This window comes from Bos indicus, chromosome 4, assembly GCF_029378745.1.
Source record: "Bos indicus isolate NIAB-ARS_2022 breed Sahiwal x Tharparkar chromosome 4, NIAB-ARS_B.indTharparkar_mat_pri_1.0, whole genome shotgun sequence".
Lineage (NCBI taxonomy): Eukaryota > Metazoa > Chordata > Mammalia > Artiodactyla > Bovidae > Bos > Bos indicus.
In genome coordinates, this window is record NC_091763.1 from 105,330,991 (window position 1) to 105,358,338 (window position 27,348).

Consider the following 27,348-nt stretch of genomic DNA (forward strand, 5'->3'; position numbering starts at 1 on the left):
ATGGGTGACCACAATGAGAACAAAGAACTGAAGCAGAAGTTAAACTTTTCCTGTTGTGAAGAGGAGCATGAGAACAAGGGGCAGGAGGAAGCACAGGAGAGCGAGGAGGCCCAGACTCAAACCCCAGAGAGGCCTAGAGGTCAGGATTCAGAGGTGAAGCTCACACCTCCCAGGACGCCCCTTGGTAACGAATATGACCTCAGCGCACTTTACGAAAGAGACCAAGCGAGTCCAGATCAGGGTCTCAGGACTCCAGTGTCACACTCCCTCGCACGCCCTGAAACACCACCAGCCCCACCAGACAAGAGCAGGCCGTCACACTGCGAGAGCCCCTTCACTCCCAAAGTAAGTTCACTATGGGGGGAGAGGGAGCCAGGCCACCTAGGCCTGTGGTCCTTCAGTTCAGCTGATAGAGAATGAGGGTGCAGTCCTAGGCGTGTGACGGATGTGCTTCATGCTCTGTATATGTCTTCAATTATGTATTTGCTGGTGAAAATGAAGAAGAGTCGAAAGTTACCAGAAAACAGAATTAAGTATCTTGCCAGCTGTCTACTGAAAACCATTGCTGTAGGCCCCAGATAAATCTTGGATGGGGAAAACTTTCCTAGTGAAAGAATACTGGATCTGGAAAAAATAGAGGTCTATAGGCCAACCTGTACTCTGTTGTTGTTTAGTCGCAAAGTCATGTCCAACTTTTTGTGACCCCCTACGAGGCTCCTCTGTCCATGGGATTTCCCAGGTAAAAATACTGGAGTGGGTTGCATTTCCTTTTCCAGGGAATCTTCCCGACCTAGGGATCAAACCCATGTCTCCTGCATTGGCTGGCAGATTCTTTACCACTGAGCCACCAGGGAAGCTCAACCTGTACTCTACCTATGAGAAAACCAAGGTCTTAGGAGAAAAACTGGCCTGTTATTCAGCCAATGGGAGCGAAAGGACTGGATATGCAATCTTTGGAGCTTAGTCTATTGTTCTTTATATTATGCCAACTAGCTGTATTTTTCTGTGATTATTTACTATTATTGCCTAATATGTTTACCTCACTGTTTGAACATATATATATCTATATATATCTTTGCTGATGCTCTTTTCAGAAAGAAGTCCTCACCCTTTCTTGGTCTAGTGATGAACAGGTTCTTATAGGTGAACAAAGAGGTAATGTTGATTACTTTATAACTTGAGGATGGCAACAAGCAAAAGTCCCGAGAAAGCATTTTCCTTTCTCTTTTGCTGTGCTTGGTCTCCTATTACATCATGCATTCTATTAAAGCTAGGATTGGACAGGGGTACCTCTGATAGACTGGTGCCATGGCACAAGAGCCTTAGGCCTGGAATTAGCTCTGCTTCCTGCTGGCTCAGCTTGAGGCACTTAAGATCACGGCAATAACATCTCTGCTTCCAATGGCAGCACAGTCACTGTCAGAGGTCTCCTTTGTACCTGCTGAGGGTGGTTGCCACATCTACCAGGAAATACCAGGCTTCTTGTCTGAGTGGTAGACAAATTACTTTCATACCTTCATGCATCCACCTGTGGGGTTTTCAATGGTCCCTATAACCAATCAATCATCCATTTATTTTTTGAGAACCCACTGTGGGCTGGGAGCATATGGCAGTCTCCAGGAGGGGAGATGTGTCTGCAGATACCATGTGGTAGGTGATTCAGGAGTGGTCAGAGTTCTCCGGGTGGATTGTTTCTCAGTGGCTGGTCAGGAAAGAAATGAAAGTAAAGCAAGTATAAGAAGGTCAATGAAAGTTGGTATGGCTTTAACGCTTGGCATTTAGGGGGAGAGTGGATACAGAGCATATGGTTCTGAGCAAGAGTGCCCAGGCAAGGAGACGGCGTGGTATGTGTATTTTCATTCATTCGCTGAAGACTTTTAACACCTTGATATGCTAGCAGACCTTCTGCTGATAAGCCACACACTGCCTCAGCAAGTGCCTGCAAAATGGTGTGAGGCAATAGCTCACTGTAGTTTTGACTTGCATTTCTCTAATGATTAGTGATGTTGAACATCTTTTCATGTACCTCTTGGCCATCTGTCTGTCTTTTTTTTTTTTTTTTGACAAATGTCTATTCAGGGCTTCTGCCCAGTTTTTGATTGGATTGTTTGTTTCAGTGATATTAAGCCTCACAAGCTGTTTGTCAATTTTGGAGGCTAAATCTCTTGTCGATTGCATCATTTGCAAATGTTTTTTCCCTATCTGAGGGCTGTCTTTTGATTTTGTTTATGGTTTCCTTTGCTGTGCAAAGGCTTTTGAGTTTAATTAGGTCCCCTTTGTTTATTTTTGTTTTTATTTCCATCATTCTGGGAGACAGATTGAAAAAGACATATAAAAGTAAGCAATAATAAGTTAAGAGCAGGTATGCCAGAGGAGTGGTAGTGTGGTGAAAATTAATGAGGCATGAAGTCTCAAGACAGCCAGGAAACCTTTCCAAAGAAAGCAATGTTTGAGAGCAATCTTACAGAATGAGTTGGAGTTTGCTAGGAAGAGAAGGATTGAGCACTCAAGGCCAAGGGAAAAATACCTACTGAGTCCTGGAGGGAAAATATCATGCCTCACCTGGAAGACTACATGTTATCCAGAGCAGCAGGGGTCTGGGTGTGCAAGGGGGCAGGTAGAGGGGCAAGAGTAGGTAGGTAGGTAGGAGCTAGACCAAGATTTTATCCTGAAAGTGTTGAGAGAGCCATTAAGTGGTTTTGATCAGAGGCATTTTTGAGAAATCATGACTTTCATGTGAAGGATGAAATGGAGTGGGAGAGACCAACGAGGCAGGGCAGTGTTCACAATAGATCTGTTGAGAAAAGAGAAGGGCCTTTTCTCAAAAAGGCCTGAACTAGGACAGTGGTGGATTGTGGTAAGCTGAGAGATGTTTAGGAATCGGTAACTGACTTGATGGAGGGGTTGCTGGGAAAGGAGTGGTCTCAGGCGCTGTGAGGCTTCCTGCTTGTCTGATTGAGTAGGTGGTACTTTGAATCAAGGTAGGTGACATTAGAGGTTGTATAGGTTTGGAGAAAGAGATATGGTGTAAGTTGTTGGATACATGGCTCTGCACTGCAGGAAAACAACCCCAGTTGGAGAGCTATACTTGGATTTCACCGGCATTTCGGAAGCTGTTGAAGCCATGGGTGTGTTTAAGTTTATGTAACCTGTCTGCCAGAGTAAGAAGAGAAGTGGTACAAGTTAGGAACTCTAGAAATACCAAGATTTAAGGGACAGAAAGAAAACAGAGCCTGGGAGGGAAACTGGAAAGCAACCGAAAAAGTACACACTTTATGAAAAATATAGCTGGGATCAAGATCAGAGGAGAGAGGCCAGGGTGATGGTAATTGGTGATGTTATACTAAAGATAGGCTTCCCAGGTGGCTCAGTGGTAAAGAATCGACCTGCCAGTGCAGGAGATATAGCAGATGTGGGTTTGATCCCTCAGTCACGAAGATCCCCTGGAGAAGGGAATGGTAACCCACTCCAGTATTCTTGCCTGGAAAATATCATGGACAGAGGAGCCTTGTGGGCTACAGTCCATGGGGTCGCAAAGAGTTGCACGTGACTGAACACACAACACACGTATACTAAAGACAGGGATGCAGAGCAAAGGAGGATTGGCTTAACTCAGCCTTGCTGCAGGGATAGGACCAGAAATCATGTGAAATGACCAGGTCACCATAAGGCCTTCCTAGCAAAATTATTTAGATATAGAAGAGTTTCCTTAGGGGGTAGCAAGTTCCCTGTGGCTAAATGTGTGGAACACTAGTTGACAACTAGTGTAGGAATACTGTAGCAGGGATTCAAGCATCAGGAAGCTAACAGTTGGTTCAGTTCAGTTCAGTTGCTCAGTCATGTCTGACTCTATGCGATCCCATGAATCACAGCACGCCAGGCCTCCCTGTCTATCACCAACTCCTGGAGTTCACTCAAACTCATGTCCATCGAGTCGGTGATGCCATCCAACCATCTCATCCTTTGTCATCCCCTTCTCCTCCTGCCCCCAGTCCCTCCCAGCATCAGGGTCTTTTCCAGTGAGTCAGCTCTTCGCATCAGGTGGCCAAAGTACTGTAGTTTCAGCTTCAGCATCAGTCCTTCCAATGAACACCCAGGACTGATCTCCTTTAGGATGGACTGGTTGGTACTGGGCCTTAAAAGTCTTTCCCAGTCCCTGTGATGTTGTGTCTTATGGGAGGTTGCCACCTTCTCTCACCATCTTCGGAAGTCAAGGAGCTATTCCCCAAATTTCCTTTCTCTTAATCACTACTATAAGAGCTGCTACTTACACAGAACTAGCTATACTCTCTGGGACACACTTTTGCTTTCCACCTGGTCCTCTTTCCATGTTTTCAGTCTGTTTTATTTCCAAGCAGAGCTCATTTTCATCATAAATCTTCTTGCAAACTGTGTTCTTTTGGATTTCAAAAGGATTACTCATAATTCTGTCACTCTGGCAACAAAATCTGTATTAATATCTTTCCCTATATTTTAAGTGGTGTTCACAAAATCAGCCTTCATGTTTCTTGACTAGGAATTCCGGTACTGTCTGCCTTGATACGAACACTTTCCCTTACTTTTAGCTGAAAGGTTTCTAGGCCCTTTTTGTTGTCTTCGAATTGCAGCAACTGGAATTTTATGTGCACTGTTCCAGGAGCGGGTGCCCTACTGCTTCGTACGTGACAGGTGTAATTTTATTTTCTGTGATAATCAGCATCACACACACACAAAATTGTTTCAGAAAAATGATGTACTATAATTCTAAATTCGCTTTCTGAATCACATTGACCATTGAGAAATACCATATTGTATAGTTTTTATTTCTTTTGAACCAATACTCAACCCTTACAGTAAACTTATGGGAAAATTGATCGTTGTTGATGGCTTTGAACAATGATAGCCCCAAGGTTGTTGACCCTCTGAACTCTAAGACCTATGTAGTTAAGTCGCTCAGTCATGTCCGACCCTTTGTGACCCCATGGACTGTGTAGTCTACTCTGTCCATGGGATTCTCCAGGCAAGAATACTGGAGTGGGTTGCCATTTCCTTCTCCAGGGGATCTTCCTGACCCAGGGATTGAACCCAGGTCTCCTGCACTGCGGGCAGACGCTTTAACCTCTGAGCCACCAGGGAAGCCTAAGACCTATGTAAGCCCTTATCAAAACTCTTCACTGAGTCCATTTTTCCTTCTTTTAAAACAATGTTAGGTTACTATGTGTACTCTGTTGCTTCCTTCATTTCTGCTTCTATCAATCATTTGATGAGTATTTATTAATAAGTTCAGGATACATTCCTTGTAGACTCACATCTTTAATTACCTTTTTATGTAGTGAGTCATGTTGTAACCTAGCTTCAGCTTCTACACTCAAAAATCATGGGCAGAGACAATCAAAATGGTAAGAATTCTTTCTGAAAGAGCCTCACAATACAGTGGCTATAGTTAGTCACTCAATTGTGTCCTACTCTTGGTGACCTCATGATCCCTAGTCCGCCAGCCTCTTCTATCCGCGGAATTCTCCAGGCAAGAATACTGAAATGAGTAGCCACACCCAAAGATTGAACCTGGGTCTCCTGCATGGCAGGCAGATTCTTTACCATCTGAGCCACCAGGGAAACCCAGAATAATTATACTGTGAGGTAATATCTTGGCCCCAGGGTCTACTACTGTCCTCTTGAATCTATACCACAGCCATTCCTCTGGCTCCTGGTGCTTAGGTCATAATAGCATCCTGCTGTCTCATCAGAATTGTTTGATTTCTTACCTCTGTGGTTTGATTTAATTCTGGTTAGGTTTTAGGCTGGTGCTCGTTCACTGTACCCCACTTGGAGTGGTAAGTCCTGCATGTTTTCCTATGGATTAGTATGCTAGTTACAGCCCTTGCAGAGCCTTGCATCTTAAGGGCTTAGACTATTCCTTTTCAATCTCTCTACCCCATTTCATGGAGCTCCTCTCAACTGGTGCTACATTTTCAGTGGAATTGGAAACTTCTTCCATGCTTAGTCTATGAAATCTTTCCCTTACAAAGTGATTGTGAGCTGCTGACTAGTGGACTTCATGTTTTTTAAGAGCTGGAATTCACCCTTCAGCACTTAGCCCAGCAAGAACCCAGGTCTCCAGAATTACAGGCAAATCCTTTACTGTTTGAGCCACCAGGGAAGCCCACCTGCTACTTGCTGCTGCTGCTGCTGCTAAGTCGCTTCAGTCGTGTCCGACTCTGTGCGACCCCATAGACGGCAGCCCACCAGGCTCCCCCGTCCCTGGGATTCTCCAGGCAAGAACACTGGAGTGGGTTGCCATTGCCTTCTCCAATGCACGAAAGTGAAACGTGAAAGTGAAGTCGCTCAGTCGTGTCTGACTCTTAGCGACCCCATGGACTGCGGTCCACTAGGCTCCTCCCTCCATGGGATTTTCCAGGCAAGAGTACTAGAGTGGGGTGCCATTGCCTTCTCCGATCTGCTACTTAGTAGGCAACAAATATTGGTATGAATAACTGAGGGGAAATTAAGGTATACACTCTGGGAGCCAAAGTGCCGGGTCTTTTAGAGTCATTTTTGTTTGTCTAAGCTTCAGTGTCACCTTTAAAAAGCTGGAGGTAGGACTAGAACTGGTGGTCTCATAGCTGGCTAACCAGAATCGCCCAGGGGAAGCAGGTGGAACTTGACACAAGTACAGATTGCGTGAGAGTTGTACACCAGTGTGAACGTACTTACTGCCACTGAACATACTGAACGTAACAGTTAAGTATGGTTAAAATAGTATGTTTTATATTCTGTGACTTTTACCACAATTAAAAAAAAACATTAAAATGAAAGTACAGATTGCTGTTTGGATCCCATGAATCAAAATGTCTAGAGGTAGTCTGGGGATCTATATGTTTCACAAGAGGACTAGTCACCATGCAACTAGTTTGCACTGCACCAGGTACCCTCTAAGATCCCTTTCAGTGTTAACTACCTAACTGATACAGAATCTTTTTTTTTTTTTTTAAATTAACTCCATTCTGATGTGCCTTTTGTCATCCTCATTCAGGGCCAGGTGAGCCAGTCAATGATTTCTTCAGCAGGGAAGCCTCTCCCCCGAAGCTCTAAGCATCTGAAGCTCACACCCGGCCCCTTCATTGATGAGATGACCTCACTGGCTCTGGTCAACATTAATCCCTTCACTCCGGAGTCCTATAGAAAACAATTCCTTAAATCCAATGGCAAGAGGAAAACCCGTGGCGATCTGTAAGTGTCCTGTTGCTATGACTCTTGAGAACTGGTCTTAACTATTGTCAAAAGGAAAGGAGAGTGTTAAAGACTAGCAATAAACAATGTCTGTTTGAATGATAAACATTATGTTTATATATACCCTCCTTCCTAAATGTCAGTGTTGGCTATAACCTTCTTCATCACAGAGATCCTAACACCTTTCCATAAGGAAAGAAAGAAAAGAAAGAAAGTGAAGTTGCTCAGTCGTGTCCGACTCTTTGCAACCCCATGGACTGTAGCCTACCAGGCTCCTCTGTCCGTGGAATTTTCCAAGCAAGAGTACTGGAGTGGGTTGCCAGAAGTGCATGGTAAAATGCCTTCTCTTTGAAAGAACAGAGCAGAGTAAGTGAAGATCTGACTTTAATATTAGGAAGTGTAACCGGCGGTGGAATTGCTCTCAAGGGCTCCCCTTTGGTTACTATGAAGCTTGCAGTTGGGGAAGGTGTCATTCTCATTTCAGAGAGTACATTGCTGTTTTGAATTCAGTGGTATGACTGGCAATGAGAGCCATAGAGCCAGAATTTGAACTCCTCTGCAGGTGATGGAAGATTGGCTGAAGAGAAAAAGAGCGTTGCTTTTGGAGGTGCTAATAGATGGAAAGCTGACTACACTATTCTAGAAAGGTCACTCGGTGGCAGAAATTGACTACATAAGGAGTTTGCAGATTACTCAGGGGCTTTTTTTTTTTTTTTTTTTTAAAGTGACCCTATCCATATTGGAGAAGGAAATGGCAACCCACTCCAGTGTTCTTGCTTGGAGAATCCCAGGGACGGGGGAGCCTGGTGGGCTGCCGTCCATGGGGTCGCACAGAGTCGGCCACGACTGAAGTGACTTAGCAGCAGCAGCAGCAGCATCCATATGTGAGGGAGTGAAGGGGTACTTGCTTTTATTTTTATTTATTTATTTTTTGGCAGCATATGGGATCTTAGTTCCCTTACCAGGGAAGGGGGTATCTGTGCCCCCTTCAAGGAAATGAGGAATCATAACCACAAGACCATCAGGGAAGTCCCACAAGGACATTTCTTTGTCTTCAGTGCTGCTTTTTTTTTTTTTTATAGAATGGAAGCACCTCTAAAACAGGCCAGTCTTTTGTGCTCAGATGTACTTGGCAAAATAAAGGTAGAGCTAACAATCTTAAAGTCTACAGAGCATTTAACGTGTTGTGTTCTTTTGGAATCAGTGACCCTATATTAATCAGCCTTGTAGCCAGAATAGGCTTCTCTCAATACTGTTTCTTGGATCTTAAGTAAATAGGACTTGAGCACAAGTACACTGGATCTATTCTTGTTACTGAGTATTCCACTGGTTTTTAGCTCTTCGGGATTCTTTGTAAACCTGCAGGGTGAATGGACTCATCTCTCACTGAAGCTAGCAGGAAAAGACTGCTGATTTGAATTCCTGACCCTGAAAGTGATGACGCTTTCATAAAATCACTTAGTGATTCTGAGAGGGTATTTTCCCTTCTTTTTCATTGTGGTGGTGTTATTTTATAAAGATTAGAATGTAGTATTAAATTTAAGTCACAAGTTTGCCTGCATCAATTTCTTTGTGTGAGTATAATCTCCTCCATTTGCCATTTTGACCCTGTCCTTGTCCAGAAAAGAAACCTAACTGATCTAGAAACTGAAATTTTGTTTAAAGATTCCAGAATGCATCTGCTCATGCCAAAAGAGAATATCCATCAGAGACTTCAGCTTATTGAAAAGTAATTGAAAACATCTTAGCTAGGATTAGAGTGCATTTTGCTATGCCTACAGTCAGCTTGTGAACCTAAGACAGGCCAGGCTCTGGGGAGGCAAGCATGGCAGGGGACATGTTATACTGTGGGGCGGGCTGAACAGCCTTAGAGTTCCTCACATGTTCTGTAAGCTCTCTTGACTCCATCTCAGCATACCTTGTTCTGTTTGTCTGAAACCGTTTTCTTTTCTCTTAGCTGGTTCCTCCTCATTTTTGGAATCTTAGCTTATATATCCTCTTTTTTGCAGAAAGGCTTTTACTTTCAAAATAGAGTACATAGTACTGTCTAGAGTATTCTTCATATCTTGTTTTTAATACTGTCCTAGGTTCTTGTATTAAAAACTTCTGTTTATTCCTGCTTCTAAATATAGACTGAAGAGGGAGAATAATTGTCTTACTTACTTGTACTGTACCCAAACCCAGCACAGTACCAGGGTCCATAAGTGTTAATCATACACTGATAATCATTTTTTTCCCCCCAAGTGAGGAATCCAGTCCAGGAGAAGGCAAGGGAGAACAAGGGCTGCCTGCTAAGGTGAGCACTGCTCTTTGGTCCAGATGTTGTAACACAGCCATTTCATTCTAATACCTCTTCTTTCTCCCTCCCTCCCTCCCTCCCTCCCCGAACCTTGACACTTGTAGTAAATATGTCTTGCAGGTGAATTTATCTGGACTGTAACCAGGGTCTATATTCTTAGCTAGTTGTTACTTTATCAGACAGTGTCTAACATCTATACTGCTGAATCATTACCTTGGACTATTCTTAAATTCAAAGCTACTGTTTCTGTCTTTGATCTGGGGGAAAGTTCTGTATTCCTGGGATATAGAAGTAAAGGGAACATCAAGATATCTAAGGTCCAAAAAGGAAAAAAAAAAAAAAAAAACCAGAAAAATAGCGTAAAGCCAGAGGTTTATATGTAAAAGTTTTAGCTCTTAAATGTGTCAATATTTATTGATTTTATAATGTTCACAATCTTTGATCTAGTATCACTCATTTTGATAATCTAAACTAAGAAAATAATGCCGTAAATATTACCACCAGAGATGTTTGTTTCAGCCTTAACTGTAAGAGCAGAAAAAGAAAAGAAAATAGGGAAAGTACCAAATATCCAATAATGGAAGAATGGTTATGTAAATTAGACCATAAAGTCAGTGGAATATTAAATTGCCATCAAGGTGACATGTTGGACATAGGCATGTTTTCATGATATTATAATGTTCAGTGTCCGTACAGGGCAGGGAGGACAATGGGGAAGGGGCGATATGGATAGTAAGCTGGTACTTGGTGTCTGAGATGAGGATATAAGGGAGCAGGTAAGCACTACCAGAGCCTTCAGGCCTCTGATCAGAGGTGAGGATTCCTCATGGGAAACAATTAGGTATGTCTCATTCTATGGCATCATTTCACAAAAATAATCTTACTGATAGAGGAGACAGAGAAAGGGCGGGCAGCTGGAGCAAGTCCAGAGGTGGAGGAAATTGAGCTTGAGACTGGTAAGGGCAAGGGAAATTATCGATCTTGTTGATGAAGACTGACTGGGCTTAGATGTTGAAAATGAAGAGCTGGTAAGAGTCAAGATTTTTTAAACATTTAAAGTTAGAAGGAAAAAGTTCTTGCTAATGGAGATATTGGGAAAAGGTGATTTCACAGGGATGAATCAGTTTGGACTGAGATTCTTATAAATCTATGGATATTTCCATCATCAGCTACTGTTTACTGAGAATTTATATATATTCGTGATATATGTGATTCTCATACAATATTTGAAAGGACCATGAGACATAGTTGCTCTGATCCTCATCTGACAAATGAGACAACTGATACAGGAGTTCAGTGACTTGCTCGAGTTCCTTACTTAGCAATGAGTGATGTCACGGTTGGCCAGTAGGGGGAGCGGTTGCTGCAGCTGAGCACACAGTCTGAAATAAATCAATTTGACAATTTTGTTCTCTAGACTAAGGCTTTGGGGGAAGCAAACTAAAAAGTATGTTTATTGCACTTAAGATGAAACATTAGCAGCCAGAGTGTGAGACAAGTAAGCAAGAGGCAAAGCGAGGTGTTCTGTTTGGCATCCTCCTCCAAGAGCCCGTCACTCCTTTCCGCTGAGGACAGTAGCTCTGGCTATGGGGGCAGTGTTCCCTCCAGGGACAAACAGAGGGAAGAAGACCCAGGCAGAGGAAATAATACAGAGTAAGATTTAATAAGTTAGCCAAGAGAAATGTCGGTACAGCGTTGTATGGAAGGCTATAAAGAGCACAGAGAAGGTAGTCAGCAGCTGTGGCAGGGCGGTGGGAAAGGGGTGCTTCTTGCCACCATGAATATTGACACAGACAGAATCCAATGGATTTGCCTCAAAAGTATTTTTGGAAACTTAGGGAAATTGAGGGATATAATATGCCTTAATTTTATTCTAAACTATTTAACTTTTTGCTAAAATATTTCAGAGATGTGTCTTACGAGAAACCAACATGGCTTCCCGCTATGAAAAAGAATTCTTGGAGGTAGAAAAAATTGGGGTCGGGGACTTTGGTACAGTCTACAAGTGCATTAAGAGGCTGGATGGATGTGTTTATGCAATAAAACGCTCCACGAAACCTTTGGGAGGATTATCAGATGAGTGAGTACCTTTAAAATGTACTAGAAATACACACTTGGATTTATCAAAACATTTTCAATAAGAGCACTGATGTCATTTGCTACTGTTAAAAATTCAACCTTACCACTGAAAGTTGTCTCACATTTGTAACCTTTCTGAATTTTTAAGATCAGAGATAAGTTATTTCCTGAAATATACCATGAGCAATTGGAATTGTGTTGTTTGTTTGTTTTGTATTTCTCATGGCTTTTACTACTGGTCTTACTACTTTTTTTTTTTTTTTTCTCTAATGAATGGATTTAGGAAAGGATCTTCTGGTATCTGTTTAGTTCATCAGAAATACTACCAAGTTATTGTTAACTTACTGGTTATCTCTACTTTGTATTAATAATAAATTCAACAGTCAAGTTTGAAAAACTCCAAGCCAGGAAAAACTAACAAAAATTTAAATTTCATTCCTAGAACTAATTGTTCAAAAGTTCTTCCTTTTCACAAGGAAAACAAATATGTTCAGATTCAGCCATTGCTTTTTGTGAACTCTGGGAGATATAATACTAAAATGCCGAATCTTAGTCTTTGGAATTCTTCATTTATATACTGAAATCGATCAAGCACTGCATTTTGCTTCTTTTTTTGTGTGTTGGATTTCCTATTCCATGATGGATATCTGTCTTCAGGACTGTCCCTGTGGCTACATCATACCAGCAGAGTTTAGTATTGACTATAATTAAGGCTTCCCTGTTGGCTCAGTGGGTAAAGAATCTGCCTGCAATTCAGGAGAAACAGGAGACCTGGGTTCGATCCCTGGGTCTGGCAGATGCCCTGGAGTAGGAAATGGCAACCCACTCCAGTAATCTTGCCTGGAAAATTCCAAGGACACAGGAGCCTGGCAGACTATAGTCCAAGGGGTCGCAAAGAGTCGGACACGACTGAGCGACTAAGCACACACACAGCAACTGTCTAGCTTTCATAGGGATGGTAGAGGGCCCATTGCAATATCCACAATCAAGCACATTTCTTGTTAAGCCCATCAGGGTTTTTAGATTGTGAAAATTAGAATCAAAACAAGTCTGCTCCTGAGGTAACGGACACCTAAGATGCCTCTCTACATATATCCTGTTCAATGAAAAAAAACGTGGACTTGGGCCCAGGACAACCAAGGTTCTGGTCTTAGATCTGCTATCACCAGCTCAACTTTGGGCCAATCACTTAACCTTTTAAAGGCGTCATCCTTGTTACTATATCATATAGAGGAGTTACAAACATTAAATGTGGTAAGATAGTAAGTAAGCAAGCAGTGAGCATTCAACAAATGTGAATAATGCCTCATATCTCATCTTTAAAGAATTTGTATGTGTGTTATTTTCAGTTTCCTCAATGCTTTCCCGTCTCTTAGGACTCTGGCTATGCATGAAGTTTATGCCCATGCGGTGCTGGGACAACACCCCCATGTGGTGCGTTACTACTCTGCGTGGGCAGAAGATGACTACATGATCATTCAAAATGAATACTGCAATGGTAAGCATGTGGGCTCATATCTATGGAGAGGGAGGATTAGCTTTTAAGTCTTTGGGAAAAAAAAAATCTTTGCTTTCTTCTTTTACTTAATAGCAGGTATAGCAGAATCATATCTAAAAGTCTGTACTACTGTTTTGCTTAGAAGCAGAGAGCTGGAGGAAATGAGTTGAGCTGGAAAGGAATTTCAGGCTTATGCTGTAAGGTGCTTCTTTCAAAGCTGATGTGTAGTTGGTACATAGGAGCTATCACGTCCTTCACACTTTAATTAATACTTAGAAAACTTTTATGCTAGTGGTTTGAATGGTAAATCATCTTTTTACCATTTACTAGGTGCTCTAGAAGAGGTAAGCCATAGTCTCTACTATTTTGGAGGAGGGAGTGGTAAACTTACATAGCCAACTTCTGATTAATTTGGAAGTGGATTCCTGTGTTTGGGGATTGTTCATGTTTCTTGCTGCTTCTTACTTTGGAGCTTTAAGTGTTCTCACAAGAGTAGGGGCATGGGGTGGGGTGCTGGGACTGAAGTCTAGTGACTTCAGATACATCCTCCTAGGTTCTTCAGGACTATGTATACACAGTAACCAGTAAAACTTCTTTCTGGGCTACTTAAATCACAAAGTGTGGTCCTTTGGATTAACATATTTCTAATCCATGATTTAATAGTTCTTATCTATAATTAAGGGGTTACATAACAGCAGTTATGTGTTGTTATTCTTGGAAATACATTTTCATCAAAACATCTAGGGATATAGTAGGAAAGTGCTACCAATTGGATAGAAGATCATCATCGTTTTAGGATGCATCCACATTTTGCAATCCATATTTTAGCCCCAGTAATACTGGATAATGGCATCCCCCCAACATATACACCTACCCTGAGTTTTTTTTTTTTAATGGTGCAGTCTGTCTTTGGGTAAGTTTAGTTATCACCAGATAGCCTGGCTTTTGAGGACAGTGATCAGTGATAAAGCTTCAACACTGTATATAAGATTACTTTCACCAGTAGGTAAGTAAATAACATTATGAGATGCTAGAAGCATAGAAAATGATACACATATTCTACGAGATAATAATTTGGCATCTTCCTTGTTATTTCCTTATAGCCTGATTTTCCCATAGCCTTACTTGTGAACTTCAGGAGTTTTTTTCTTTAATAAGCTCACCCCAAATCCCTTTTTATAATAGTTTCTTTGGGTTAAAACGAAATGGACCCTTTCCTTATACTTGTGATTGAGTAGTTGAGACCTTTTTTTTTTTTAAATCATCTCTTAATTTCTTCTTATCATAACCTGAGAGTCCCTATTCTTTTTTTCTTCCCTCTCTCTATAGAGAAGATTGATTTTATTTCCGTAACATTTACCTATTTACAAAGATAATATCAAATTTAAAAATCAGTCAATAAAGCAAAATTAACAAATTTTAACCTGTGGGCAATGTAAAATTTTAACTGGGGCAATGTAAAAGTTTCAAATTTTCAAAAAGAATAAGATGAAGCAATCTATTACAAAATCATCTCATTTTTTTCAACATTTGAATATCTTCTTCGGGCTTGACACTCTATTAAGCTTTTGGGTGCAAAATCCTGTAGAGTGAGGTAAGTCCTTACTTCCAGAAGCTTTATTCCATTTGCTCTCTTACAATGAGCACACAAAGTGGCCGGAGATGGTGAACGCGGGCAAAGGTAGCAGGGTGTGGTGGGATGGGCCTGGGCTTTAAAGTCGGCAGACTGGAGTTCAAAGCCCAGCTCTGTCACATAGCTGCCTGCCATGCAGGAGACCCCAGTTTGATTCCTGGGTGGGGAAGATCTCCTGGAGAAAGGATAGGCTACCCACCCCAGTATTTTGGGGCTTCCCTGTGGCTCAGCTTGTAAAGAATTTGCCTGCAATGCAGGAGACCTGGGTTCGATCCCTGGGTTGGGAAGATCCCCTGAAGAAGGGAAAGGCTACCCACTCCAGTATTCTGGCCTGGAGAATTCCATGGACTATGCAGCCCATGGGGTCACAAAGTGTCAGACACGACTGAGTGACTTTCACTTCAGTTCAGTTCTCTCAGGATCACTGAGACATCATTTAATCTCACTGAGTAAAGAGACAGTAATATTTACCTGAGTCATTTGCGAAATTATCAACAGTGTATGTCAAATGCTAGCACATCATTAAGTCCGAATACATAGTAAGAACATGGTAATACTTGTTATTAGCATAGCCTGAGAAAATGTCATGAAGGAGCTAAGACTTGAACGAGACCTTGCAGGAGGATTCCTTGAGTTTATGGAAGCAGAGGGAAGACCAGCATGCAGGCTAGAAGCATGGACTGGGCTTGCGTCTGGCCTAGTAGATAGAAAGGAGACTAAACAGGACTGAGCTGATCCCGTAGGAGGAAGTCAGACCAGCAAGGTGAAGTGTGGGAAGCCTGTAGTGGGCGTTGAAAGCCAGCTAGTGAGTGTGGACTAGATAGATGTAAGATACTATGGGAAATCAGTGTTTGTTCATTGTGGTGCTTCAGCTAACTTCACTCTGCTGCTGCTGCTGTTGCTAAGTCACTTCAGTCATGTCCGACTCTGTGTGACCCCATAGATACTTGCCAACTCAAACGTAACTGAGATTTAGCAAATGTAATTCACATACATTGAACCTTTCAAATGTGAACTGATAATGGAAAATAAAGCATGCTCTTTTGTGGGACTTCCTGGGTGGTACTAGTGGTAAAGTACCCCACAGGCCAATGAAGGTAGACGAAGAGACACAAGTTTGATCCCTAGGTCGGGAAGGCCCTCTGAAGGAGGGCTCAGCAACCCACTCCAGTACTCTTGCCTGGAGAATCCCATGGACAGAGAAGCCTGGCAGGCTGCAGCACATAGGGTCGCACAGAGTTGGACACGACTGAAGTGACTTCGCACACTTGCAAATCTTGTTTGTCGTTTTGGATAATCCATGTTGAGACTTTTCCCGGTGGTGGTGGTGGTTTAGTCGCTAAGTGGTGTCGGACTCTTGTGACCCCATGGACTGTAGCCTGCCAGGCTCCTCTGTCCAGGGGATTCTCCAGGCAAGAATACTGGAGTGGGTCTAAGTAAAGGATAAGAAATCCAAAGTATGTGTCAGGTAGCCGGTGCTTCTTTCCTTCTGCTCCCACATTCTCTCTCTCCCGCTCTGTCTCACCTCTCCATCCTATGTCCTGTTTCCCCATACCCACCCTTACCTACCCATATCGACCCAAGCCCCTCTACCCAGCCTCTCATAGCAGTCAGGGTGGAACATGCACGGTTACGGTTTTAACTTCAATTATAAATTAGGTGATGTAGATAACATAGATTTTAACTGTGAGAGACTAACAGTCATCTGATTTGCCTCTTGTCCCTCATAAACCCTGAACCAATCACAAGTTTCCACCCTCTCTGCCACCCTAGCCAAGGTCCCCTACAAGGTCACCTCTGGGCCAGCCTCAGAAATCTGAGGTCTCCAGTAGCCGGCTGATTCTGCAACAACCAGGATTCTAACCGGCTCAGCGCTGGATAATTACTCTCTCCCTGTGTGTGTGTGCGTGCTCAGTCGCTTCAGTCATCTCCGACTCATTGTGACCCTATAGGCTGTAGTTCCGCAGGCTCCTCTGTCCATGGGATTCTCCAGGCAACAATACTGGAGTAGGTTGCCATGCCCTCCTCCAGGGGATCTTCCCGATTCAGGGATCAAACCCGTGTGTCCTACATCTCCTGCTTTGGCAGGCAGGTTCTTTACCACTAGTACCACCTGGGAAGCCCAATCTCTCCCTAATCGCAGAGTATTCTTGTGACGTCTTCTGGCGTAGAAGTTTTACAGAGCACGATCCCCTAGAATACTGGTTCTCACATTTGCTCAAGTGATGTGACATCCAGAAGTTGGAACACCATGAATACAGGTTATATTTTCCCACCAGATAAGGAACAATTTTACCAGCAGAAAAGTAGGCTTGTGTCATTGGCAGCAAAGTAGCATAGTAAGAATACAAATACATAAATAAGACGTGCTGTTGAACTGTTGGCCTGCTTTTTGCATTTCATTGTCAGAAGGTATTTGCTATTTCTTTGTTTTGGCATCTGTTAGGTCTTATGAGCAGACAGGAAAACAAGTATATGTTTTTCTGAAGTATCTTTTCTCCTACCAAGTGGGGCGAGTACATTTATCTAAAGGAAGGAAGTCATCAACTCATCTCACAAAGATGGTTTGAAAAGAACTGCCTGGGAGCTGGCTGTATTCCTCCTAGGGCACCTCCTAAGGCACCGAGCCAATGCCAGGGGCTACCTTGGGTTAAGGAGCTAAGGCTTCAGTGCACCCGGGTGAGATTAGGAGGGATGAAGTTTACAGTTCATTCAGTATTGCTATGTCTGTAAATGCATGAAAGTGAAGTGAAATGAATTAGTCACTCAGTCATGTCTGACTCTTTGTGACCCCATAGACTGTAGCCCACCAGGTTCCTCTGTACATGGAATTCTCCAGGCAAGAATACTGGGATGGGTAGCCATTCCTTTCTCCAGGGGATCTTCCCGATCCAGGGATCGAACCCGGGTCTTCTGCATGGCAGCTGGATTCTTTACCATCTGAGTCACTGGGGAAGCCCCCTGTCAATGGATACTTCTTGTTAATACTGTTTAGTAAAGAACAGTTCATTATGCTGTTCTATAAGTGTGTGGACAATCAGTTTTAGCTCAAGCAAAATAAGGATATTCTAATACAGTAATATGAATGAATACTTTTCAGTAACTTCTCTTCTACTATTTTATCACTTGGCTAACTTTAACACTACCTATAGAGATTCTAAGTAATTGAAAGTGCTGTTATCACTGGTCTAGTTCCCCTTACTAAATACCTAGTTCCCCTTACTAAATACCTATCACACTTCAGGGGATTAGAAATCCCTCCACTTATAATCTAAAGGAACATATTAAAGGAATGCTAAGTAACTTACGATGCTTATTTCTTTCCATACATTTCATAGGGGCCTTCACTCAGTCTTTCCCCTCTGTTGCCAGGATAGACATTCAGTTCAGAAAATACTGATTACATGCCAGACCATGGGACAGGAAGGATGAATGAGCTGTGGGCCTGTCCTAAAGGAACAGCCAGGCTAGTGGAGACCCAGGGGCCTTGATGCAACCTCCCTTTTCCTCCATCACATCTCATAAACTCATCTGAAACTTCACCTCAAGGTGGCTTTGTTTATAATAACCCCAATGTACTCTTTATTTATTCTTCCTTTGTAATGTCATCTACAGTTCATAAATTCTTTCCTAAGGTGATTCCCAGGGAAAAACAAAAACCTTCTACTTTAGCCCTTTTTGTTTGTTTGTTTCTGAAAGGTGCTGAATTTGCCTTTCTGAATTTATTTGAATGTGGCAGTTCAACCTTTACATTCAATTTTACATAAGAGAGTTTTAAATATAGATTTCCTTAAAAGTACAGTTACCATCTCAGACCCTACTGCTCTGATACACACCTGAAGGGGGGATTTACAGGCCTTATAACTGATGGGGGTCCCAGAATTCCCTAATTTGACTGAGGAGGCTACAGACAAATGCTAATTAATGAATCAAAAGGTTGAGAAGCATTCTAATGCCTTAGGGCAGGGGCATCTGAGGTCAGGTAGTCAGATGAGCTCAGGGCTTATCTTTTTATTGACGACAGTGATAGAGTTGCTACAAACAGTGGCTCAAAGAGGGTTTAGGTGTACATGGAGGTTTTATATTTTCTTTGGGTCATCCATCATTAAATGTTCTTATTTCGTGATATATATTTTAATGGAAGGAAACTTGAAATCAATTACATTAAAGTTACTAATGGCCTATAATCACTAGCTTGACACCAGATTGGAATTATTCATCGACACCATAGTAGCTATATGACTAGGCCTGGCTGATCTTCTGTTGATAACAAGGTAAAGCTTTTTAAATGTTAGTTGGGGGCATACTCAAGGCAATAGAGCCACATATTGGTTACCTAGGATATAGCATTTTCTTTTCCTCTTTAAAGAGGAAAGCCCTTATTCTTTCCAATATGTTTGTGGTATAGACAGGGAGCTGATATTATGTTTCACACCGACACTGAAGCAGTTTAGACTTGTTCGACTGAGTTCATTCATGAGGAATGTATTGAATATGTACTAGGCTTTCACATATAAGATTCACACTTTTTTCTCTCACTTGGTGGGGCTATTCTGTTGTTCTTTCCTAGGTGGGAGCTTGCAGGCTGCAGTAACTGAAAACACAAAGTCTGGCAGTCATTTCCCAGAGCCCAGACTCAAGGACATCCTTCTACAGATTTCCCTCGGACTCAAATACATCCACAGCTCCGGCATGGTGCACCTGGACATCAAGCCCAGTCAGTCCAGCTCTCCTCTGCTCCTCTGGCCGTGTTGAATTCCTTCCCCATTGTTGTCAGAATCTGTGCCTGCATGACTGTCAAAGAGGCTGTTAGCTGGCAGAATCCCTCCACGTCCCTCTCCCCCTGCCCACATTCCAGTTAAAGAGCTTTAACTACTTTCCCATTGCGCCAAGAGGACAGAAAGAAAAGACTCCCAGATAGTGAAGCCCAAGTATGAAAATAAGTATTGAATTTACTGCATAGATAAGAGACTGCATCCTGACTGTTTACAACTAGTGGGTTAAGGCACTCATGCATGTGAAATGCAAGGAAATGTTGTTACTATCCTGTGTTGTTGATTATTTCTTTGTTTTGAGGTCACCAGCCTCTTCAAAGAGGTTTGAGGTTTAAGTTCCACTGAAATAGGTATTATCAATCACTGAGCTGTTTGGAAGTAGTGTGAGAGATTCCATGGAGGAAAAGAAACCTTGGTAGTCTTGTTACCTGCACACACAGAAGAGGAGGAGGATTGAAATGTCATTTACAGAAAAGAATCTCTGAGGTGAAAAGGTTTAGGAATCATTCCTTACTACAGTTCTGTATTTTTTTTCAGGTAACATCTTCATTTGTCATAAGATGCAAAGCGACTCCCCCGTAGTCCTGGAAGAGGCTGAAAATGAAGCTGATTGGTTTTTCTCTGCTGAGGTGATGTACAAAATTGGTGAGTCTGTGTTGTAACTTGATTGGTATACTCTTATCCTACAAAATGTATGCTGATGACTCTAATCCGTTTATTCCAGTTTTAAGAAAAACATGCTTTGAAAGAACTCTACTTCTTTTTTCTTTTTTTAGGTGACTTGGGTCATGTGACATCAATAAGCAATCCCAAAGTGGAAGAGGGGGACAGTCGCTTCTTGGCTAATGAAATTTTGCAAGAGGTATAGATTTGGAGAACAAAGGGTTTTTAATAGTCCCTTGAAATGTTTGCAAAGAGGGTGGCTCAATCAATGGATTAATCACCATTTTTACTGTTTTTTTGTAAAGGTCCTTTGCTATTTCTAATATTTTTTAGAATTCTTAGCATTATGAATTTCCTAGCAGGAAGGAAGCCTTTATTGGTCCAACCCAACCTTTATCATGCGACTAACCTTTTGACAGCACCACCAGTCTTGGTCACTGAAATGGCCTTCAGTTATTGCTCATCTTTTAACATGTCTATGAGTCTGGCCTAGGAAAGATATAACTTTCTACAGGATGATAGCTGGGGGGAAAAAAAGGAGTCTTTCCTCTTTATGATCAGTCAATCTAAGTTTCAAGCGTCTTTGAACCTGAGAGAACAAAAGAGTGTTGAGATTCTGCCTCTGACTCTTCAGGGCAGCATATTTTTAAAAAAATTTTATTTAGTTTTTAATTGGAGGGTAATTACTGTACAACATTGTGATGGTTTCCGCCATACATCAGCATGAATCAGCCATAGGTACACATACATCCTTCCCCTCCTAAGCCGCCCTCCCACCTCCTTCTCCATCCCACCCGTCTAGGTCATCACAGGGTACCAGCTTTGGGTTCCCAGGACCAGGGCAGTATTACTCAGGTGGACTGATGCCCTGTCCTCTGTCTTCTCTAGAAAGAGACTACCAACCATAGCAGATACGACCTCCCCACTGTGTTTGTTTAAGGTCATGCGCGTTCAAGCAACTCTCTTACCAGTTGTGTTTTAGACTGGACACTCTTCACTTGGCAAAGTAACCAGCCTTCCTGTCTTCTGTTTTGAAGAATTACCAGCACCTCCCCAAAGCAGACATATTTGCCTTGGGGTTGACCATCGCGGTGGCTGCAGGAGCAGGGCTGTTGCCCACCAACGGCACCGAGTGGCATCATATTCGTGAGGGGAACCTTCCAGACATTCCTCAGGAGCTCTCCAAGGAATTCCACCAACTACTCGAGGTGCTGTCTCTTGTGAAGAAAAGACGGAAATGTCTTTTTATTTTTTTTAATGTAATGGCAAATAGATGTCCACCTATTTCTGTGTGTAAGTCATTCTTAGAGTTAGTTGATACTTATACTTACTGAGGAGCTCAGTGTTGGTTCTGTGCTAGGTAATAAGTATATGCTAATTCATTTAATTCTCACAACAGTCCAGAAGGTGAATATTGCTATTCCAAATGCCAGTAAAGGAAGACTGAGTTTCAGCAAAATGTTGTGACTTGCTCAAGGCTACATACTAAGTAGTGGAGCGGACTCTGAACATTGCTCCTCAAATGGAAGGGTCAGTGTTCTCTTCATTATTTGAAACTAATTGCTGTTTACAGTTAGGTATATTCTACTGTATTCCAGTCATCGTAGGCTATAGGCATCCTCTGAAGATAAAGGCTATAGGAATACTGTCATGGTGGGATATCCTTAATTAATCTTAAGTGAAAACTGGACACATGGTGGAAGTGAGTGAGCTGAACTAGCAGTTGGGTAACCCAGGTTTTAGCCTTGGTCCTGTCAATAACTCGGACAAGCCACTTTATCTCAGGACCTCAGTTTCCTCTCTTGAAAATTAAGGCATTAGACTAGTTCATCATTCAGTTAGCTTTAAAAGCTGATACTTGAGAAAGTCAAAGGTATGGATGATGGATGCTATCACATATGGATGGTATTTCTGTCCTGGGTGGAGCTAAGTTTTCATTTATTTCTTCCCTTTGCACAAAGGAGAATTGAGTTTCAAAAAAACCCACCAGCAGAAGCTGGGTTGGAGTTGGTTGGGTGGGGGGATTTTCCTAAGAATGAAGCTTCTGTTTCCTCCCTTTTGGTCCCACCTCATCAGAGCATGATCCACCCTGATCCAGCAGAGAGACCGTCTGCAGCAGCTCTGGCCAAGAGTCGAGTCCTCTGTCCCTCCCTGGGGAAAACAGAAGAGCTTCAGCACCAGTTGAACTTGGAAAAGTTCAAGACAGCCACACTGCAAAGGTAGATTTTTGGATGCTGGGGTTGAGGAAGAACCTATTTATGTGGTACTCACAGTGACACAACTGGTCTGGTGTATCTTTTCTATGGATTCAAGTGGAATCCAACATTGTGACACAGAGGCTCCTGCTCACAAAGAGGGGCCCTGTGTAACAAGGGGCTGGATGCTCTGTGAGTAGACAGCTCGAGAGAGACAATTCCAGTTAATGCAAATGAATGCAAGGAAATACTGGTAAAGAAAAATTAGGATTCTAAGTGACAACAGTATTCAAGTAACTGGTAGATGACTACCCAAAGTAAGATAACCATAACTAAGGTGGGAAGAGACCCATTAGAAGTCCATTAAATCATGGGGCAGACAGATATTCTGTCTTGATTGTTACAGAGCCTATGGCTGATTCATGTTGATGTATGGCAGAAGCCAATGCAATATTGTGGAGCAATTATCCTTCAAGTAAAAATAAATAAATTAAAAAAACAGCAAAAAAAAAAATTCTGTCTTGACCCATGTTTAAGACAGAGGTATTTTTCTAAGCCTAAGGAAGCAATCCTATTTCTTATGCATGTAAGCTTGTATTCATGCATGCATTTATTAATCTATTCCTTCATTTAACAAGTAGGAATTAATTAGATAGCATGGACCTGGTATTATAAAGGTCAGGCAGTGATGGTTGAGCAGGATCCTGAAGGCATTTTAAAATAATCATTACATCCAGTGAATTGTTGAAAATATAAAAGGAGATGAAAAGACCCAGCATCAGGGGCATTTCCAATGAGTCAGTTCTTCACATCATGTGGCCAAAGTATTGGAGTTTTAGCTTCAGCATCAGTCCTTCCAATGAATATTCAGGACTGATTTCCTTTAGAATGGACTGGTTGGATCTCCTGCAGTCCAAGGGACTCTCAAGTGTCTTCTCCAACACCACAGTTCAAAAGCATCAATTCTTCAGGGCTCAGCTTTCTTTATAGTCCAACTCACATTCATACATGACAACTGGAAAAACCATAGCTTTGACTAGATGGACCTTTGTTGGCAAAGTAATGTCAGTTTTTTAAATATGCTGTCTAGGTTGGTCATAACTTTTCTTTCAAGGAGCAAGTGTCTTTTAATTTCATGGCTGCAGTCATCATCTGCATTGATTTTTGGAACCCCCCCAAAATAAAGTCTGCCACTGTTTCCACTGTTTCTCCATCTATTTGCCATGAAGTGATGGGACTGGATGCCACGATCTTAGTTTTCTGAATGTTGAGCTTTAAGCCGACTTTTTCACTCTCCTCTTTCACTTTCATCAAGAAGCTCTTTAGTTCTTCTTTGCTTTCTGCCATAAGTGTGGTGTCATCTGTATATCTGAGGTTATTGATATTTCTCCAGGCAATCTTGATTCTATCTTGTGCTTTGTCCATTCTAGCATTTCGCATGATGTACTCTGCATATAAGTTAAATAAGCAGGGTGACAATATACAGCCTTGACATACTCCTTTTCCTATTTGGAACCAGTCTGTTGTTCCATGTCCAGTTCTAACTGTTGCTTCCGGACCTACATATAGGTTTCTCAAGAGGCAGGTCAGGTGGTCTGGTATTCCCATCTCTTTCAGAATTTTCCACAGTTTATTGTGATTCACACAGTCAAAGGCTTTGGCATACTCAATAAAGCAGAAGTAGATATTTTTCTGAATCTCTCTTGCTCTTTTGATAATCCATGGATGTTGGCAATTTAATCTCTGGTTCCTCTGCCTTTTCTAAATCCAGCTTGAACATCTGGAAGTTCACAGTTCACGTACTATTGAATCTGGCTTGGAGAATTTTGAGCATTACTTCACTAGCGTGTGATATGATTGCAATTGTGTGGTAGTTTGAGCTTTCTTTGGCATTGCCTTTCTTTGGGATTGGAATGAAAACTGACCTTTTCCAGTCCTGTGGCCACTGCTGAGTTTTCCAATTTTACTGGCATATTGAGTGCAGCACTTTCACAGCATCATCTTTCAGGATTTGAAAAAGTTCAACTGGAATTCCATCACCTCCACTGGTTTTGTTCGTACTGATGCTTCCCAATTGACTTCACATTCCAGGATGTCTGGCTCTAGGTGAGTTATCAGACCATCGTGATTATCTGGGTCATGAAGATTTTTTTTGTATAGTTCTTCTGTCTATTCTTGCCACCTTTTCTTAATATTTTCTGCTTCTGTTAGGTCCATACCATTTCTGTCCTTTATCGAGCTCATCTTTGCATGAAAAGTTCCCTTGGTATCTCTAATTTTCTTGAAGAGATCTCTCGTCTTTCCCATTCTGTTGTTTTCCTCTATTTTTTTTACACGGGTTGCTGAGGAAGGCTTTCTTATCTCTCCTTGCTATTCTTTGGAACTCTGCATTCAAATGGGTGTATCTTTCCTTTTCTCCTTTGCCTTTAGCTTCTCTTCTTTTCATAGCTATTTATAAGGCTTCCTCAGACAGCCATTTTGCCTTTTTTGCATTTCTTTTTTTGGGGATGGTCTTGATCCCTGTCTCCTGCACAATGTCACAAACCTCCGTCCATAGGTCTTCAGGCACTGTCAGATCTAATCTGTCTATAAGATCTAATCCCTGCAATCTATTTGCCACTTCCACTGTCTAAAATATACTTAAGTCCAATTTCTTTTGGATACACAGTCCATCTTAGAATGATTAGCTTTAAAGTCCTCCCAGATAATTTCTTGGCAATGAGTTGTGGAAACTCTAATAAAGACTTTAGTGAAGTAATCCTTCCTTGTAAGCAATTTCCTAATTTTTTTTTTTTTTTGCGCTATTTCTGCTAACAAATACAAATATATATGCTGTCACAGGACTATAAGTATTCCTTAAGGTGTGGTGTGTATATCTGTGAAGCTGGATGTGGACGCACAGGTGTGTGTCATCAGTCCTTCCCAGTAGTGAGCACCCATCATGGAGATGAGGCAGACGCCTTCTTGAAATTGTCTAGACCAGGGGCTGGCACACTCTTCTGTAAAACCAAGGTAGTATTTTATCCTTTGTGGGCCATATGGTCTTAGCTGCAATGACTCAACTCTGCTGGAGTGATATGAAAGTGATCAGAGACCATACAAAAATGAATGTGAATGGCTGAATTCCAGTAAGACTTTATTTACAAAAACAGGTGGCAGGCCAAATTTGACCCATGGGCTGTCCTTTGATGACCCCTGTAGAGTCATCACCTTATTTCTCTTTAATTTTAAAGATCATTTATGCCCCAATCAGTAGAATTCTGGAGAAGTACCACTCCAGTACTCTTGCCTGGAAAATCCCTTGGACGGAGGAGCCTGGTAGGCTGCAGTCCATGGGGTGAAGAGTTGGACACAACTGAAGCAACTTAGCAGCAGCAGCAGTAGAATTCAGCAAGGCAAACTTGCAATGTGTTGAGGCACTTGTGTGCTAGCCCTTTCTAAAGATAATCACAGGAGTTAATTTTCTATTCTGTGTATCATTCATGCTTGTTTTTATAAATACTGAAATAAAAAGAAAAATCTATGCTGGTTTTGATCATAAATATCATCTCTAATTTAGGACCGAGAAATGTACATTTTTCCTTTTTTGTTGTCAGGGAACTGAAAGAAGCCCAGCAGGCCCAGTCCCCCAAGGATGGCCACAGTGTCCCCGGGGTCTCTGATACCCCCACCGGGTTAAGAAACGCCAAATGTCTGGTAGGAGGAAAGAGTGCCAAGTCTTCAAGCTTCACCTCGGGGCAGACTTCCCCATAAGAATGTCTCTCCCATCAACTTACTCTTTATCCCCAAAATAGATACTGGCTGTGTCGACCTTTCCTGTATAAAGGGAGGAACTAACAGACTTGAGAGGCTGAAGATTTCAAGAGCCACCCTAATTTAGCATTTTCAGCCAAGATCCTATAGCCACCAAGGCTTCCTAGCAGCACCGGTGGCAGGTACTACCATTAGCAGCCATTTTTCTTCTCTTGTTACATCCCTAACACCACCTGTAATCAGCTCAGTGACTCCTCAGATTTGCTGATGGTCAACAGGAAAGCATGGGCCTCTGAACTGAAAGCAGCCGCCCCCCCACTCCCCCCCAGCCCCTGCAGCCTGTGGACTACGAGGCTGCCCTACCTACCTGCCTACCAACCAAGGATCCCAGGGACTCTCCTGGCACACAGAAAGAAAGTCAATTTTGTTTAGAGTTGAGGTAGCATTTTTGTAAGGAAGTATGCCTGGATTTCAACAACACTTCCCAGGGTAGGTGATTTTATTCCTCAAAAAATTCTCAGTCGCTTTGAGAGAGTGGTTTTCCTACTGTATTCTCTGAACGGAGACAATCCCTTTCTCTGATACTGTTTTTACCAAGTAAATGACTTCACTATGTGAGGTAGGTAGAAATAAGACTCTATGTGACTTGAATTTCTGAACTGGCTATTAACTTATGGAACAAAAACACTGGCTAGAGGGTTTGAGGGAAATCTGATGTGGTTTGTTGTCCCCCAATCTATTTGCTTTGATTCTCTTGTAACTGTTATAATGGATTTTGATTTTTCTGAGTGTTACTAATGTCTCCTGGATTTTATGAAAAGTTGGCTTTGATTCCTGTGATTTTATCCTATTTTATCCAAATCCTTTACTCTGTATATATATTCAAAGGAAATAGAACATTTGTAAATAAAGTTTTTTTTTTTTTTAAATCTGGTCCAAAGCCAAATAGGAATAAAGCACTCTTCTTTGCAAATATGTAACTAACAAAGACTGAGAAATGCATGTTGGAAACCACAGTAGGTAGGAGAGAGAATTTAGTAGGCTAGGGCTAACAGCCCTTGGCTTTAAGGTTCAGTTTCACAGCCTTCACAGCTAATAATGGCCAGGCTATGACCCAAAATCATGTTGGTCACAAAAGCATTTGAGAACAACTAGTTGTGTCTTTTAATGATGTTACTCCTGTTGTGGCTTATAGGCTTTTTGGCTACCTTATTTTCTTCTTTCCCTTAATTTTTAAAAGCAAA

The 27,348-nt window shown here is 42.0% G+C and overlaps 1 protein-coding gene across 1 annotated transcript; it reads left to right on the forward strand.

Moving 5' to 3' along the window:
- On the forward strand, positions 1-27,210 carry WEE2 (WEE2 oocyte meiosis inhibiting kinase). The gene is made up of 11 exons (XM_019959590.2): positions 1-345; positions 7,013-7,209; positions 9,454-9,505; positions 11,416-11,588; positions 12,964-13,085; positions 19,289-19,435; positions 20,031-20,138; positions 20,270-20,355; positions 21,194-21,364; positions 22,233-22,375; positions 25,948-27,210. The coding sequence occupies exons 1-11, from the start codon at positions 1-3 to the stop codon at positions 26,102-26,104; spliced, it is 1,701 nt and encodes a 566-aa protein (XP_019815149.2). The 3' UTR covers positions 26,105-27,210.
- Positions 27,211-27,348: the final 138 nt, after the last annotated feature.

Bases quoted from the DNA above. Each gene is read 5' to 3' on its own strand.
- WEE2 (XM_019959590.2), top strand. From the start codon at position 1: ATGGGTGACCACAATGAGAACAAAGAACTGAAGCAGAAGTTAAACTTT. The intron at 13,086-19,288 runs GTAAGCATGTGG...GTTCTTTCCTAG, and splicing joins TCAAAATGAATACTGCAATG to GTGGGAGCTTGCAGGCTGCA. The intron at 21,365-22,232 runs GTGCTGTCTCTT...CCACCTCATCAG, and splicing joins AATTCCACCAACTACTCGAG to AGCATGATCCACCCTGATCC.